The sequence below is a fragment of the Ischnura elegans genome, chromosome 6 (genome assembly GCF_921293095.1).
Source record: "Ischnura elegans chromosome 6, ioIscEleg1.1, whole genome shotgun sequence".
In the NCBI taxonomy this organism is placed as follows: domain Eukaryota; kingdom Metazoa; phylum Arthropoda; class Insecta; order Odonata; family Coenagrionidae; genus Ischnura; species Ischnura elegans.
The window spans coordinates 91,720,916-91,734,053 of NC_060251.1; the positions used below are offsets into that span (position 1 = coordinate 91,720,916).

At 40.8% G+C, this 13,138-nt stretch overlaps 1 protein-coding gene across 1 annotated transcript in view; it reads right to left on the reverse strand.

Moving 5' to 3' along the window:
- The window catches only part of LOC124161167 (RISC-loading complex subunit tarbp2-like), a 52,127-nt gene extending 39,541 nt beyond the window's left edge, over positions 1-12,586 (reverse strand). The window contains exons 1-3 of the mRNA XM_046537397.1: positions 12,430-12,586; positions 12,229-12,358; positions 2,737-2,939 (exon numbers count right to left, since the gene is read on the reverse strand). Of these exons, the coding sequence (XP_046393353.1) occupies positions 2,737-2,939; positions 12,229-12,358; positions 12,430-12,571 (475 nt within the window). The 5' untranslated portion in view covers positions 12,572-12,586. The remainder of the gene's footprint in view (positions 1-2,736; positions 2,940-12,228; positions 12,359-12,429) is intronic.
- Between the last annotated feature and the right edge of the window lie 552 nt (positions 12,587-13,138).

The window sequence follows — 13,138 nt, forward strand, 5'->3', positions numbered from 1 at the left end:
GGATCATATTACGAAGACCTTAGCTTCGAAAAAGTACCAAGTTACTCGAGAACAATAGAAACGTGTTTTGGGCCCTCCCTTTTCTCCCCCACTGACCACTGACCTGATGTTACACCCTTATTGAATTGAAATATTAGTAATGTGTGCGTAATTTCAAAAAGAATAAGACCAAACATGACGTATTTCTGAGTTTATTTAAGCATTTTACGCAAGGAAATAAATGTCAAAATACGACGGAGACGCATTCTGGCGAAACTCGACATGAGCAACAGAGCTTCTCGGAATTTGATACGGTATTTTTTTCCGAAAACATATATCAAGTTACAATTTATGAGTGGTGCTATAAATCTTTATAGTTACAGTCCCAGACAAAGGGATATTTTCTCAGAATATTTGGTTTCTCCCTGATAGCAATTCCAATTCATCTTCTTATCTCGTGAGAACTCCCGAAGATGGACTGAAAATAATTGAAGAAAATCTGGTGGAGAAGAGCTTGTATTTTACAAAATGCCTCAGATTGTCAGCTAGCACTTGGCAGCAGGAGTGAGGGTAAAGCGATGTTAGTTGAATTAATTATATGCCCAATTGTTTCCATAAAATTAAAATATTCATTAATCAGCTAAATTCCTGCTCGAATCATTTAAAGGAAATCAACATTACTCCCCAAAATCTTGTGTTGCCTGCTGCATTGGCAACCGAGTCAAACATACCAGCATTCATCATTTAGTATTCGAGGTATTTGAAATTCGAGGTATTCGAATATTCGAGCAATGATTTAATATTCGAATTCGATATTCGAATTCGAGAAATCTGCTATTCGACCCATCTCTACTTTAAAGCGAAGAGGCGAAGGCGCAGTAATGTGATATACGCAGTTTGCGTTGCCTGAAGTTTCCAGTCCGTCTCGTCTCGTTTGAATGCGCTTATGCTACGCTTGTTTCTTCCGAAATTGTGCTGTTAGGACTAAGTTGAATATTAGTAGCCTTGTTTTAGCTATAAATCTTTGTGTCAATCAATTAGAGCTCAAAAAACTTAAATGCTGTCAGATATACGTCGCGTTAGGTCTAATTCTTTTTAGAACCTCGTGCGTGTCATACAATTGCTGAAAGATATCGAGATATATTTTCGAGCTCAGTTGGTGACTCACCTAGCATTTGACCTCCAGAAACTCGGAGAATTGAACCTGGTAGACCGAAAAAGGTCAGTTGGTGAGATGGGGTAGGGATGAAATGCGTTTCCATTGACTGTAACTTGATAATTTCCTATTTTCCTGTGGAGTTCAGGAAAGGAAAAAAGTCCCCTTGCACACACACCGATTTTGGATGGCCGGTAAAAAATATCGGCCGATATTTTACCCGCGAAGCGAAGCTTGCACACACGCCGGATTTTAACCGGTCAAACGATAAGTTGCTATGTTTTTGAGCCGGCGACGGCGATCCACAGTGACAATGGCCGGCAGCTAACCGGCATTTAGCCGGTGCCGGCGCGTGTTCGGTACGTGTGCAAGCTCCAATGCTCTCCCATCGTTCACTATTGGAATGTGGACGGCCGATATTTTACCGGCCGTCCAAAATCGGTCTGTGTGCAAGGGGCCTTAAATATATGAGGTGGTTATTATCCTAAGGCGCTGAGATTGCCCCGATTGTTGTCCAATCTCTTGGGAATGTTCATGCTATCTGCCTGTCGCGTTTTGCCTTAAAATTTTCCACGGCTGCAATTCTATTGCAATACTCCTGTGAGAGCTTTTAAACAAAATTGTTTATGAGTAGGACAAGCAACGTAGAGCGATGGCGTATGCGAAGAGAGGATCGGAACTTTTTCTACTCCCTCTTATGCCACTATTACCGCCGCAGTTATCAAAATTTCCTCTTTCAAACAGTACTGAAAGAGGAAATTTCGATAACTGTCGAAATTCCAGGCATACGTCTGCAACACCGCACGATAGGATAAAAAAATGCCGCAATTTTTTTCTTTATAGCTTTGATCCTCAAAATAGGGGTGCGCCTCTTACACGTGTGCGCCTCTTACACACGCTTATAAGGTAATATCATGAGTTGCAGTGTTTACAAATAGGTAACAGATTTATTCACCATTAATGTCATTCATCCAGAATGCATTCTGTCCCAAGCATTTGTAAGTTGCCGTGACTCTCTCATCATTGTCATCATCCATCAGAGAAGGATAGGAAGAGTTGCACAGAAAATAAGTCGGGAAATTTCGGGAAAACTAACGCTTTATTCTCACTTCATTAACAGACCCACGTCGACTGAATGCTGTGCCATTGTCTCCCTCTCGTCAGTGTCGTAGACATTTATTTCAATCATTTTACATCCATGCTACATGAACTCAATCACTGAATCATGAAAGAAGACATCTTGGAAAGAAAAATAACATAATGAATAAAATCAAAGGACCCAAAATAAAAAGAAAGACAAGCCATTAACAACTACTTGACTCCATTTCAACATAGTGTGCGGCAATTCGCTGCTAGTTCTTCTGAGGTATGATAGATAGCATCCAGTACGCACTAGTTTTTTTATACGTACACCATTTAGTAAAATTTTCATTGATCTTTCAAAATTTCATGAATCTTGTTTTTGCTAATTTTTTCTGTTATCCGGCCTTAAGACTCCCTGACATCCCTTATGTTCGATTCAAGTCAAGTTCATTTCAAATCCCTTGAAAATGCATCACAGATTGTCATCATGATGATGACAATAAACAATGGCTACTCACCCTGCTCCCTTAGCGTAAGCACCTGGCAGAGAATGACAAATGTTTTCGAATGCGCAGGACCAGACTCAGCCACCAGTTGGTACTCTGGTTCTTTGAGGTTCTGTTGCGCACACAGCTCTGCCAGCGCACCAACAGAATTCTCCGTCACCTGCTCAGCATACGGGGAGACAGCCACAGACGCAGCGTCATCCTTATCAAGTGCCCTGCAACACATGCACACCCATCACCACAAAGAACATATCAAAACAGTAATTCACTCCAGCTTGTGGAACTTTTCAATCACGACAGTTCAATGATACGATATGATGACTCTTCTTTCTTGCTTGACAACAAATTGCTTTCCACAACCCTTGCAGAACAATCAGACAAAACCTTCCTGCAAAACCTACCTCAAAAACTACGCATATATGGTTTAAGCGAATTAGGCTGGGAACCGCTTGAGACTTGGAGGCTGCACGCACTAGGCTTAGTTTGCTTGAACAATTGAGAATGGATATCTTTAAGAGTGACACAGAGAACATAATATTAGAGCCACACTATATTTCTAGGTCCGATAGAAGCGATAAATTAAGAGAGATGTTTTGCCGAATGGATAGATATGGGAATTCGTTTTTTCCCCGAACCATAAAGGACTTCAATAAATGCTAGTTCCATCTTCGTTAGAGCACTTCATTTTTTATGTGTATATGGCTGGTGTCCTAACACCCCCTGCCACACGTCTTTCAGGCGGCTTGCAGGGTATTATGTAGATGTAGAAGTATCCTGGGAGTAGCCACGGAGATAACTTTACAGGAGTCACTTGCAAAGCACAAATTGTACGAAAAATTCACAGAGAAAAAAATCATTTGCCTTGACCGGGATTTGAACCTGGATGCCCCAATCTCTGGTCAAATGCTTTAGCCAACTAAGCCACCGAGGCATCATCCCTCCCACTGGATATTTGCGGACACTACCGCACAAGGTGTGGACACTACCACCTTGTCCAGTTATGTCCACAAATATCCATAGGGATTAGGGATGTGTGAGTACTCGAAAATTCGACTGGCATTTGACCTGACTCGATTCGAGTGGCATTACGAATGTTGAGTCGAGTCGAGTAGTTTCGGTTACAGTGTTGTCGATGCCAGTAAGTTCAAAAATCTGCCGACAGGAAGCGCTATCATGAAGCATTATCACAATGGTGCAAATGCTTTTACTCAGGGCTGTTTCTGGCAGTTCGGCTACATATACATATAAATATTAATTAAATTCACCACATATTACCATAGGTTAATTCATTCCCATAGTGCTTATGGAACTTTTCAAGACTCTTTAATTTTCATTCATTTCCTAATACAGACGCAATTACCATCAACATTCCTCATAATCTTTCACTTTTTACATCAAGCTAAGCATTCAGGACAGAAAATTCACAAAGGGATTTGAAAATTAGAATATGTTGTCGCATATATATTATCATATTGCCAGATCCAGAGATGACCAAACTCGACTCGACTCGATACTCCTGAGTAGTTTTCAACTCGAGTCGAGATCAACAAGCACTCCTTGCACATCGCTAATAGGGACGAATGATGCCTCGGTAGCTTTACAGGCTAAAGTGCTCAAACGGAAATAGGGGGGGGATCCAGGTTTGTCTGTGGATTTCTCCCACTACACATATTTCCCACCCTTAAGGGTGCCTTCATAGCTCGGCGTTGCATACTTGGGGGCAGAGCTAACTCATCGCAGCAAGTTGGAGCCCATCACAGTTCTGCGTTGCGAAAACAAATGAAAGGCAAAATGCATTGGCTCCTAAAAATCGGCATGGGAGCATATCATCTTATGATTTCGAGCAAAACACACTATACATATGTTGTTTTGTGTATTTTTATGCAATTTCATTTCTTAAAATATTCTTCGCAACTATAAATAGCATTTGAAGTTAATATGGCGACCATAATGTCAATAATCATGCATGTAATGATGGCCCTTGCCTATGCATTATTATGATCTTTAAATTTTATTTCCCAACTTGGAATATTCGAAAAATAGCTATTTACATACACTCAGTGAACATGAGTAACTTGGAATGTTATCAGGAATATTTATTAATGATAACTGTTGTTCAAATAGATTCCCCTAGTCATGTTATCTAAATAGCTCTAACTGAGTAGATCATGGGGGCACAATTATTAGATATCAATTGGAATTTAAACGACCGTAGTCACCAACAAGGAGCTCTCAAGCTGTATTTAGCTTGTGATACAATTGACGGGTATGATTTATGCTAATCTATGCTCCTCAGTGATTGTAATATAATTTAGGGTTAACATTTATCCTATGTTTAGGAAAGATACGAAATATCTATGCTTAACACTTCAAAATAATAGTAAATAATGAAATAAACAGCATTTGTCACTCCCATTGGAGCTAATCTTGCATATTTGTATACCTAAGCTTCCCATAGACAAACACCAATTCGAAATCGCCGGCGTACTGCCGCCTTCACGCAGAGAAAATCCGACAGGTTCAGTTTTTCTGCGACGATGCAGCAAGCTGGAGACGTGACGTCATCAATTCTCAAAGACAGGCTCTGATGGGCTCGCTAGCTGCGGCGTCAACGCAACGCCGAACTGTGAAGGCACCCTAACCCTTTCACTGCCAGCCCATTTCAGGATGTGGGATGTATGAAGACTGCCAAGGCTATTTTCCGGAGTTAGCAACATTTCACATTTAAAAATTTTTCAGCTACTTAATTATATTTAATGTCTCGATGTTTTCCCAATTCTTAAGATATGTTTATGGCAGTTTCCGCTCTACCAACGGTGGCAGTAAAAGTAGAGATGTGCGAATAGTATCCGCGAATACTCGAAAACCTCGAATACTTCGAATACTCTGAATTTTGCGGCCTACACTGTCGTTGGTAGTTGACTTAGAAAATTGTAAAGAACTCAACGTTTAGTGCATGCAGTGCCGTTATAGACTAGTTGACGAACTACATCAAATTCGTAGATTAGAGCGGTGAAAAGAGTTCGACGTGGGGAGCCAAAAATGATTGGGTGAAAAAATCCAAAAATCCCCGCTTTCCCCACCAGGAGAACCTCAGTGCCATGGGATAGTAACTACGTAGCACAATTCCCAAAATCCGCTACCCCTCCATTCAATAGCCCTCGGCCACTCCTCCGATGCTTTCCTCCTCTCCAATATCAAACAAAAGGTGAAAAGGTCCCAGCTCGCGCAGGGTTCGCATCACGAAGACCATAAATGAAAAGCTTCAAAAGAAAATATCCAGTTATAAGAGAATAATAGAATCGTGTTTCACCCTTCCCTCTTTCTCCCTCCAAAAAATATGAAGTTACACGAGAACAATAGAAACGTGTTTCGCGCCCTCCCTTTTCTCACCCACTGACCTTTTTCAGCCTACCTGCTTCAAAGTTCCCAGTTTCTGGAGGTCAACTGCTGCATGAATCACCTATTAGCCCAAAAGGTGTCTAACAATGACTTTTGGCTTAGCTCATTAGCGTCTGATTGCGGCCAGCTCAGGAACTATTTGAAACTCATTCATCTTCCAAAATTTTGTCCTCATAATATTCTCATACAACCGGGCATTTTCCAACAACACAACTCTTGAGCCAGGGAAATTCAATCATGTGCCGTTCAGTAAGACAAAGTGTAATAGACCCAAGAAAGAATTTTTCCGAAGTATCCCAGCCCACATCCCACCTTGAATGGAATATACTCTCGTTGGAACATCAGTGAACACAGATGACATTTTGGACATTGAAACTGCTATAGAGCACAATCGTTCCCATGGTGTAGTGTGTTAAGTATCATGCAACAAAATAGAAGTTTTAAAACAGAAAATAACCATTGAAAATTATTGTGATGAATAAACACAAGTAAATCGGTGCTTATAGGGGCACATATATTAGTAGTAAACAATCAAAAAGTGAATAGAAAATGATGGTTAATCATCAAACGTTTTCCATAGGGCAGATTGTTAGTTTCCATAAATATGCTTTCCTGTGCCCCACATCTCATTGGAAAGAAAAACCATAGGATCATAAAACACCAGTGCACTTCTTTCTATAGGCATGTGCGTGAGCATCACTCATGTGCATGGAATGAAATATTTAAGCAAACCATTTACATCTTACTTTGAAGAGAAGAATTCACAAGCTCATTCAGTTCTAACTAAGGGCAGGGTTGTACATTCATATAGATGAATCCAGTTTTGAGAAATTTCACTGGAAATTTTTTATATAAACGGTTGGGGGTGGGAAGCTACAACGGCAATTTGTTCCCCGTTTTGCTGCCATGGCCTCTTGACTGATTTGCTGAGAAAGAAAAGCCTGGCACCCATCTAGAGGGGGGGGGGGGGAAGAGGGAGAGAACAAGATGAGGCTTTTAGAAAATTGAAAAATGCCTTTAGAAAATAGAAAGCAGTTACTTACAGATTAATCATTTCAGCAGAAGACTTATGGAATTTTCAAAACATTGAAAAATATTCAAAAATTTTATTTCTGGCCCGGGTTTAGGCATGACATGAGTCGTTACGTGTGGGAATGTAAAAGCTGTCAGAACATAGTGATCTGGCCGGTTTGATGGAATCACAGAAGATGATTAAACATTGGACAGTAGAGTCCATGGATATCATCAGCCCCATGCCCAGGTCTAGGCAGGGATCCCATTACATTCTGATGTTTTTAAGTATACCGGGACTAGCCACGGTGATAACTTTACGGGAGTCACCCGCAATGCACAACTGTGCGAAAAATCCACAGGGAAAAAATCATTCGCCTTGACCGGGATTCGAACCCGGATCCCTCGATTTCCGGCCGAGTGCTTTAGCCAGTTAAGCTACCGAGGCGTCATTCTTCCCTGTGGAAATTTGTGGACTATACTGGACATGGTAGCGGACATGGACTCGGTAGCTTAACTGGCTAAAGCACTCGGCCGGAAATCGAGGGATCCGGGTTCGAATCCCGGTCAAGGCGAATGATTTTTTCCCTGTGGATTTTTCACACAATTGTGCATTGCGGGTGACTCCCGTAAAGTTATCACCGTGGCTAGTCCCGGTATACTTAAATTCGTCAAGAGAGAACACCTCTATGTGTTCAAAGTTCGGACTTTACTCTCCGGCTGTGGCGCCATGCGCACGATTTGGACTGCTCGTCGCATAATATGCTCGGCAGTCCATACCACCATGTCCAGTATAGTCCACAAATTTCCACAGGGAAGAATGACGCCTCGGTAGCTTAACTGGCTAAAGCACTCGGCCGGAAATCGAGGGATCCGGGTTCGAATCCCGGTCAAGGCGAATGATTTTTTCCCTGTGGATTTTTCGCACATTCTGATGTTTGTTGAAAATAGGGTAGTTTCCTTCATCAAAGAAATCGAAAGGTAGTGATTAGAGATGGGTCAAAAAGAACCGAACTGCCAAAACGAACTGTTCACTGAAATGAACCAGTTCGAAAATGAACCGTTCTCTAAAACACCCTGTTCACTGTTCATGTTGGCACTGCACAATTGCGGCGTACTCGGTACAGTAGGTATGATCATCAAGAGGCATTTTGAACTGCAGCTTACTCGAGCAAGTACGTTGTGGGTACAACAGATGGCGGTTACGAGGGAGGCCATCCAAGGCCGCCGAAGTGCGTCGTAGACGACCGAGCCCCTCCCCTTCTTTCTCTACTATTCCCCTCCGATAGCCACTGAACCGTTCGTTCTAACTAATATTTGAACTGATATTTAAAATATTAGTTCTTTCGAACCGTTCGAAATAACTAATATTTGAACTGATATTTAAAATATTAGTTCTTTCGAACCGTTCGAAATAACTAATATTTGAACTGATATTGAAAATATCAGTTCTTTAGAACCGTTCGAAATATTAGATCAAATATTAGTTTCCTCGGGGCGTTCAGTTGGGATATCGCGTTCATTTTGCTTTCGTATTTTGAACATTTGTGGATCTGTGGATGCATCTCCAAAAATATTGTTTAAAACGCGATTCATGAACTTAGGAAACGATTGAACACATGATTGTGAAACATTTTTTTCGGTCCCTTTACCAAGTTGATATTTGGACTTAGTTTTTGGCGCCTACGATGAAATTTTAATTTTTTAAGTGCGCTGTATTGTGCAATGTGGATGCATCTCCAAAAATGTTGTTTACAACGCGATTCATGAACTTAAGAAACAATTAAAGTCTTTGGACTTTGTTTTTTCAGGTGCATCATCTAACTAGGAGTTTAATCGTTTCTTAAGTTCATGAATCGCGTTTTAAACAATATTTTTGGAGATGCATCCACATTTCACATCACATCGCACTTAACCCTTTCGAGACCGCGGAGTTTTCGTCTTAGCTTGACTGCTGTACTGCTCCCCAAGAGACTCTTCTTTCTCGTGGTACGGAGCATTTTTGGAGGGCATTCGTTAAGAAGGGTCTCGCTGAACCTTTTTCGACCCCTCCACGGTGGGACTCCGTATTATCTCGGACTCCAAGAGTAGTTGTGCTCCCTCCTTTCCGGGTTTACGACCATACCTGCGGCATTGGTTCGCGGTCAACTTATGTATTGCTTATATGTATTTAGCAAATGGATAATTGTTGCTTGCACGTAAATTACAGGCATTGAATATAATTCCTCATTTTTATCTGAGCATTGTCAAATTTTAAACGAAGTTCTAAGGCCATTATCAAAGCATTTAACGCAGCAACAATTTCCATGTTGATGTTTATACATAACTCGAGATAAGTTAATATTTGTCGTAGAATTACGTTTAAAAATTGTAAACGCTGCTCAAAAGACAAACAATTCAATTCTTAGTTTATATTTCTTGAGAAATGAACAAATATTTATTTCGAAAATTGACTCTATAAACAATTGTATGACCGCTGTCCCTTACCGCTGAGAGAGGTTATAAAAGACGAAGGGTCCGGGTACCTGCTCCCGGATTCGGAGGGTTAATCCTAAACCCCGAAGCGTTGGGTCCCGAGACAAATGCGACCTAAACCCACGACAGTCCTGAAAGGGGGAGAGCTCGAAAACGTATATATACGGGTTTCGTTTTCTTGACCGGGAAAATCTCACACGTATATATACGCCCGTGGTCTCCCGGGTCAGGAAACGTCCACACGTATATATACGTGTACGGTAGGGAAAAGGTTAAAAAATTTCATCGTAGGCGCCAAAAACTAAGTCTATAACTAAAAAAGAGTATATGATGACAATATAAAATGTGTACATTGTATCCACTATTTATGTTTTTCTTAGGTTGGTCGTACAGATATTTACTTTTAACTGGTTTAATCTATATTTTACCCTGCGTCGCTTAAGAGTTCTCAACTGATGATAGTGGGAAACACATATTTGGCTCCAAATTACATCAAATTACTTGTTTGTATCTGCAAACTTTGGCAAGCTTGTAATAACCTATTAATCGCACACCACACTAAGCTTTCATGTACTCTAAACGCATGATAAACAATATTTTCTACCGAATGACCCTACCTGTTCACTATGAACCGATATTTTGAACTGTTCTTTTTACTGAACAGGATCAAAGTGAACGGTTCATAAAAATGAACAGTTTAACCCACCTCTAGTAGTGATTGTGATTCGTTACCCACGATTAGTGTCTTCATAATATACAAATTATTTGGTTTTAGAAATCCCAGTTTAGACGAATGTCAATGGTCATTTTTAACCTCATTTGAAAAAGGCCAGATTGGCGCCCATGCCAATCCACTCCACGTGACGTCACAGTGGCCTAGTATCTACACGAGTAGATAGGAGTTTTACATTGTCTGAGATTACCTATGCGTGCATGAGCCACAGAGCTCATGGAAACATGTCTTAACAATCAACTATTAAAACTGCCTATGGTGGGAAAGTTTCCTTTGTTTGATAAGGTATTAATAATCCTTATTAATCCAAGCGCTATCTGCTAGCAGGTTACTCTGCTACCTGCTAGCAGCCTGCATCGTAGCAGTGCTCATAGCCTTGCACCAAGGTGGCAGCCAGAATCAGAATGATGTCACATGGATTTTTCCCAGCATTCAAAATTAGATGTTGCGTTTTCGCATGCTTGAAAATTTTCACTTTTCATTTAAACGCGAAAAATAGATTAAAAAATCATAAAGCGTGAAAAACTCCTGGAGTACTTATTTCACGCTATAGTACATCTTTTAATTTAGGCAATAAAAAAAATAGGAAACCATCCTATTGCATTTGGTGGTCGATAGCAATACCAGCATTCCGTCAATAGTCAGCATGTGGCTTAATATTGTTGCACTCACGTTATTAATGAGTGTGGATGTCCGGAAGTAATGATATCTGATAATGGTGCACAGTATGTAGGCAAGGTATTGAAAAGAGTTGTTTGGCATTCCTCTGCACCACACTGCTCCTCCAGTGGCATTGGCTGGGGTATATTATCTGTGTGATGATGATTTGCGTTTTGGTTACAGTACGGGACTTAAGGCACCGCGGAGAGAACCACAAAGGTTGCAGAAGTCGAGACAGCTAGTGAGTCAACAGCTTGAGGTGTTTCCTTTCCATTTACCTTCCTTTTTCTACCCCCTCTCCCTTCCTTAGAGATACAGGACTCGGGACACTTGAAGAGTGTAAGTCACCGAGGGAATCACAAAAAGGACAAACCTTTCATTCCCTTCACCTCCAATCAGAGTGCAGGCGGATTGATCCTCAACTCACCTTTCCTGCACTGGCACCCTTATTTGCACCTTGGTTATCAGATTCTAGTGATTTGAGCCACTCGTCATCAACCACATCCAAAGCTAAGCAGGAGAAACAGTGCCATATTACGAAGTGTTTAGAGAATTTTCAACTCGAAGCATACCTCTCCATTAATGCTTGGGAGTCTTCTAGCTTTCTGTCATAAATCTAAAAATTGCCGAAGGAATTAAAATTAAAGGTAAGATCAGCAATTTATGGATTTATGGCATCAAAAACTAAAATATGAACAGAATGCTGACAGAAATTCTACACTGTTTCACATTTTCATGAAAATATGAAAAATGCTTACTCAAGGCCTAAGATATTGAGTTCCATTCGATGGCATGTTATGATACTCATAACGGAATAACCTAAAAACTATAGAAACGTTGTACAAATAGAAAATAGAGGTACAGTAGGTAAGGGGTCAATCACATATAACTACATTTAGTCCAATATTACATCATCCAGTTCCTTCAGCACCTCGGTACATTGACAACACATTAAGTAATTTTTGAGCAGTTTCCACGACATAAAAACCGGCAGAAATGGTAACTAACAGAGAAATCATCCGATAAAATATTACCTCCCAGTGATATTCACCCACATGGCACTTGAATTCTTTGGTTAATCACGCTTGCATGAGAGAGGTCGTAATGACAAAAAAAATTAAAAATGGCTTTCTCTTGCAAGTGGAATCCCCACTAAAAGGACCGGATACCAAAGGAAAAATGTTCACAATAATGAAACCAAAAGTTGGAAAAAACGCACTTACACTTTTGTGGTAACGCCACTTGTAACCAGAAGCTGCGCACGAACTAATTTATCAGAATTGGCCAATGTTTCCAAAGCCTTTAAGGCAGCATTATGCTTCGCCTCTTTCTTGGAACGTCCACTTCCCGTCTCTAAAACAGAACAAGTTTTAATAGCAACGAAAAGTTTGAGTACTTCATAAGCAATGGATTATCGCCCATACCTCGGACATTTCCTGCTGTCACGACGTACTGAAAGAAAGTATCGTGTCCAGCACTATCCGTAATGAGCTCATACTGAGGAGTAAATCCCTTTCTCAGCATATACTCATTCAAAGTTGACATCGGCGTTTTGGCCGTGTCCATGATGTACCGGTTTACGCCCCAATTCTAAGGGAGTGTTTCTACCTAATACACACAAAATAAAGGGCATGAGAGTTAACCAATTCACTACAACCATAAACACGTGAGATGACTTATTACATACCTCTTAAATTATTCAGCACAATACACTTGTCACGACACACAGTTAACCACCGGCCCCGATACCGAGCGCGTTCCGAGATTCACTGTCAGTACTGCCGGTGCTGCCAAACCGTTCCGAAATCAAATGGCAGTACGGGCAAGGGGGCGACAGAACTGCGATATATCGTATAGAAAACCTCTTTCGATTCGATTTTTCCGGAGCCCCAGTGGTCCAACGGCCTACCCAACATAGAGGCGCTGGTGTAGCCTGTTTTTCTGTGCAGTAATGAACTGGGGGCTGCCATATTGAATCTCGATGTAAACAAACGTGATATTGAGGCTTATTGATAGTCATTAGTGTTAACTGTAGACTTTTTTTATTGCTTATAGTGTCCCTTACGATTTTGGAATGTGCTCGATGAAGGATACGAGTCTCAATGATCTTGGTTATTGCAAAATTGCATGGGT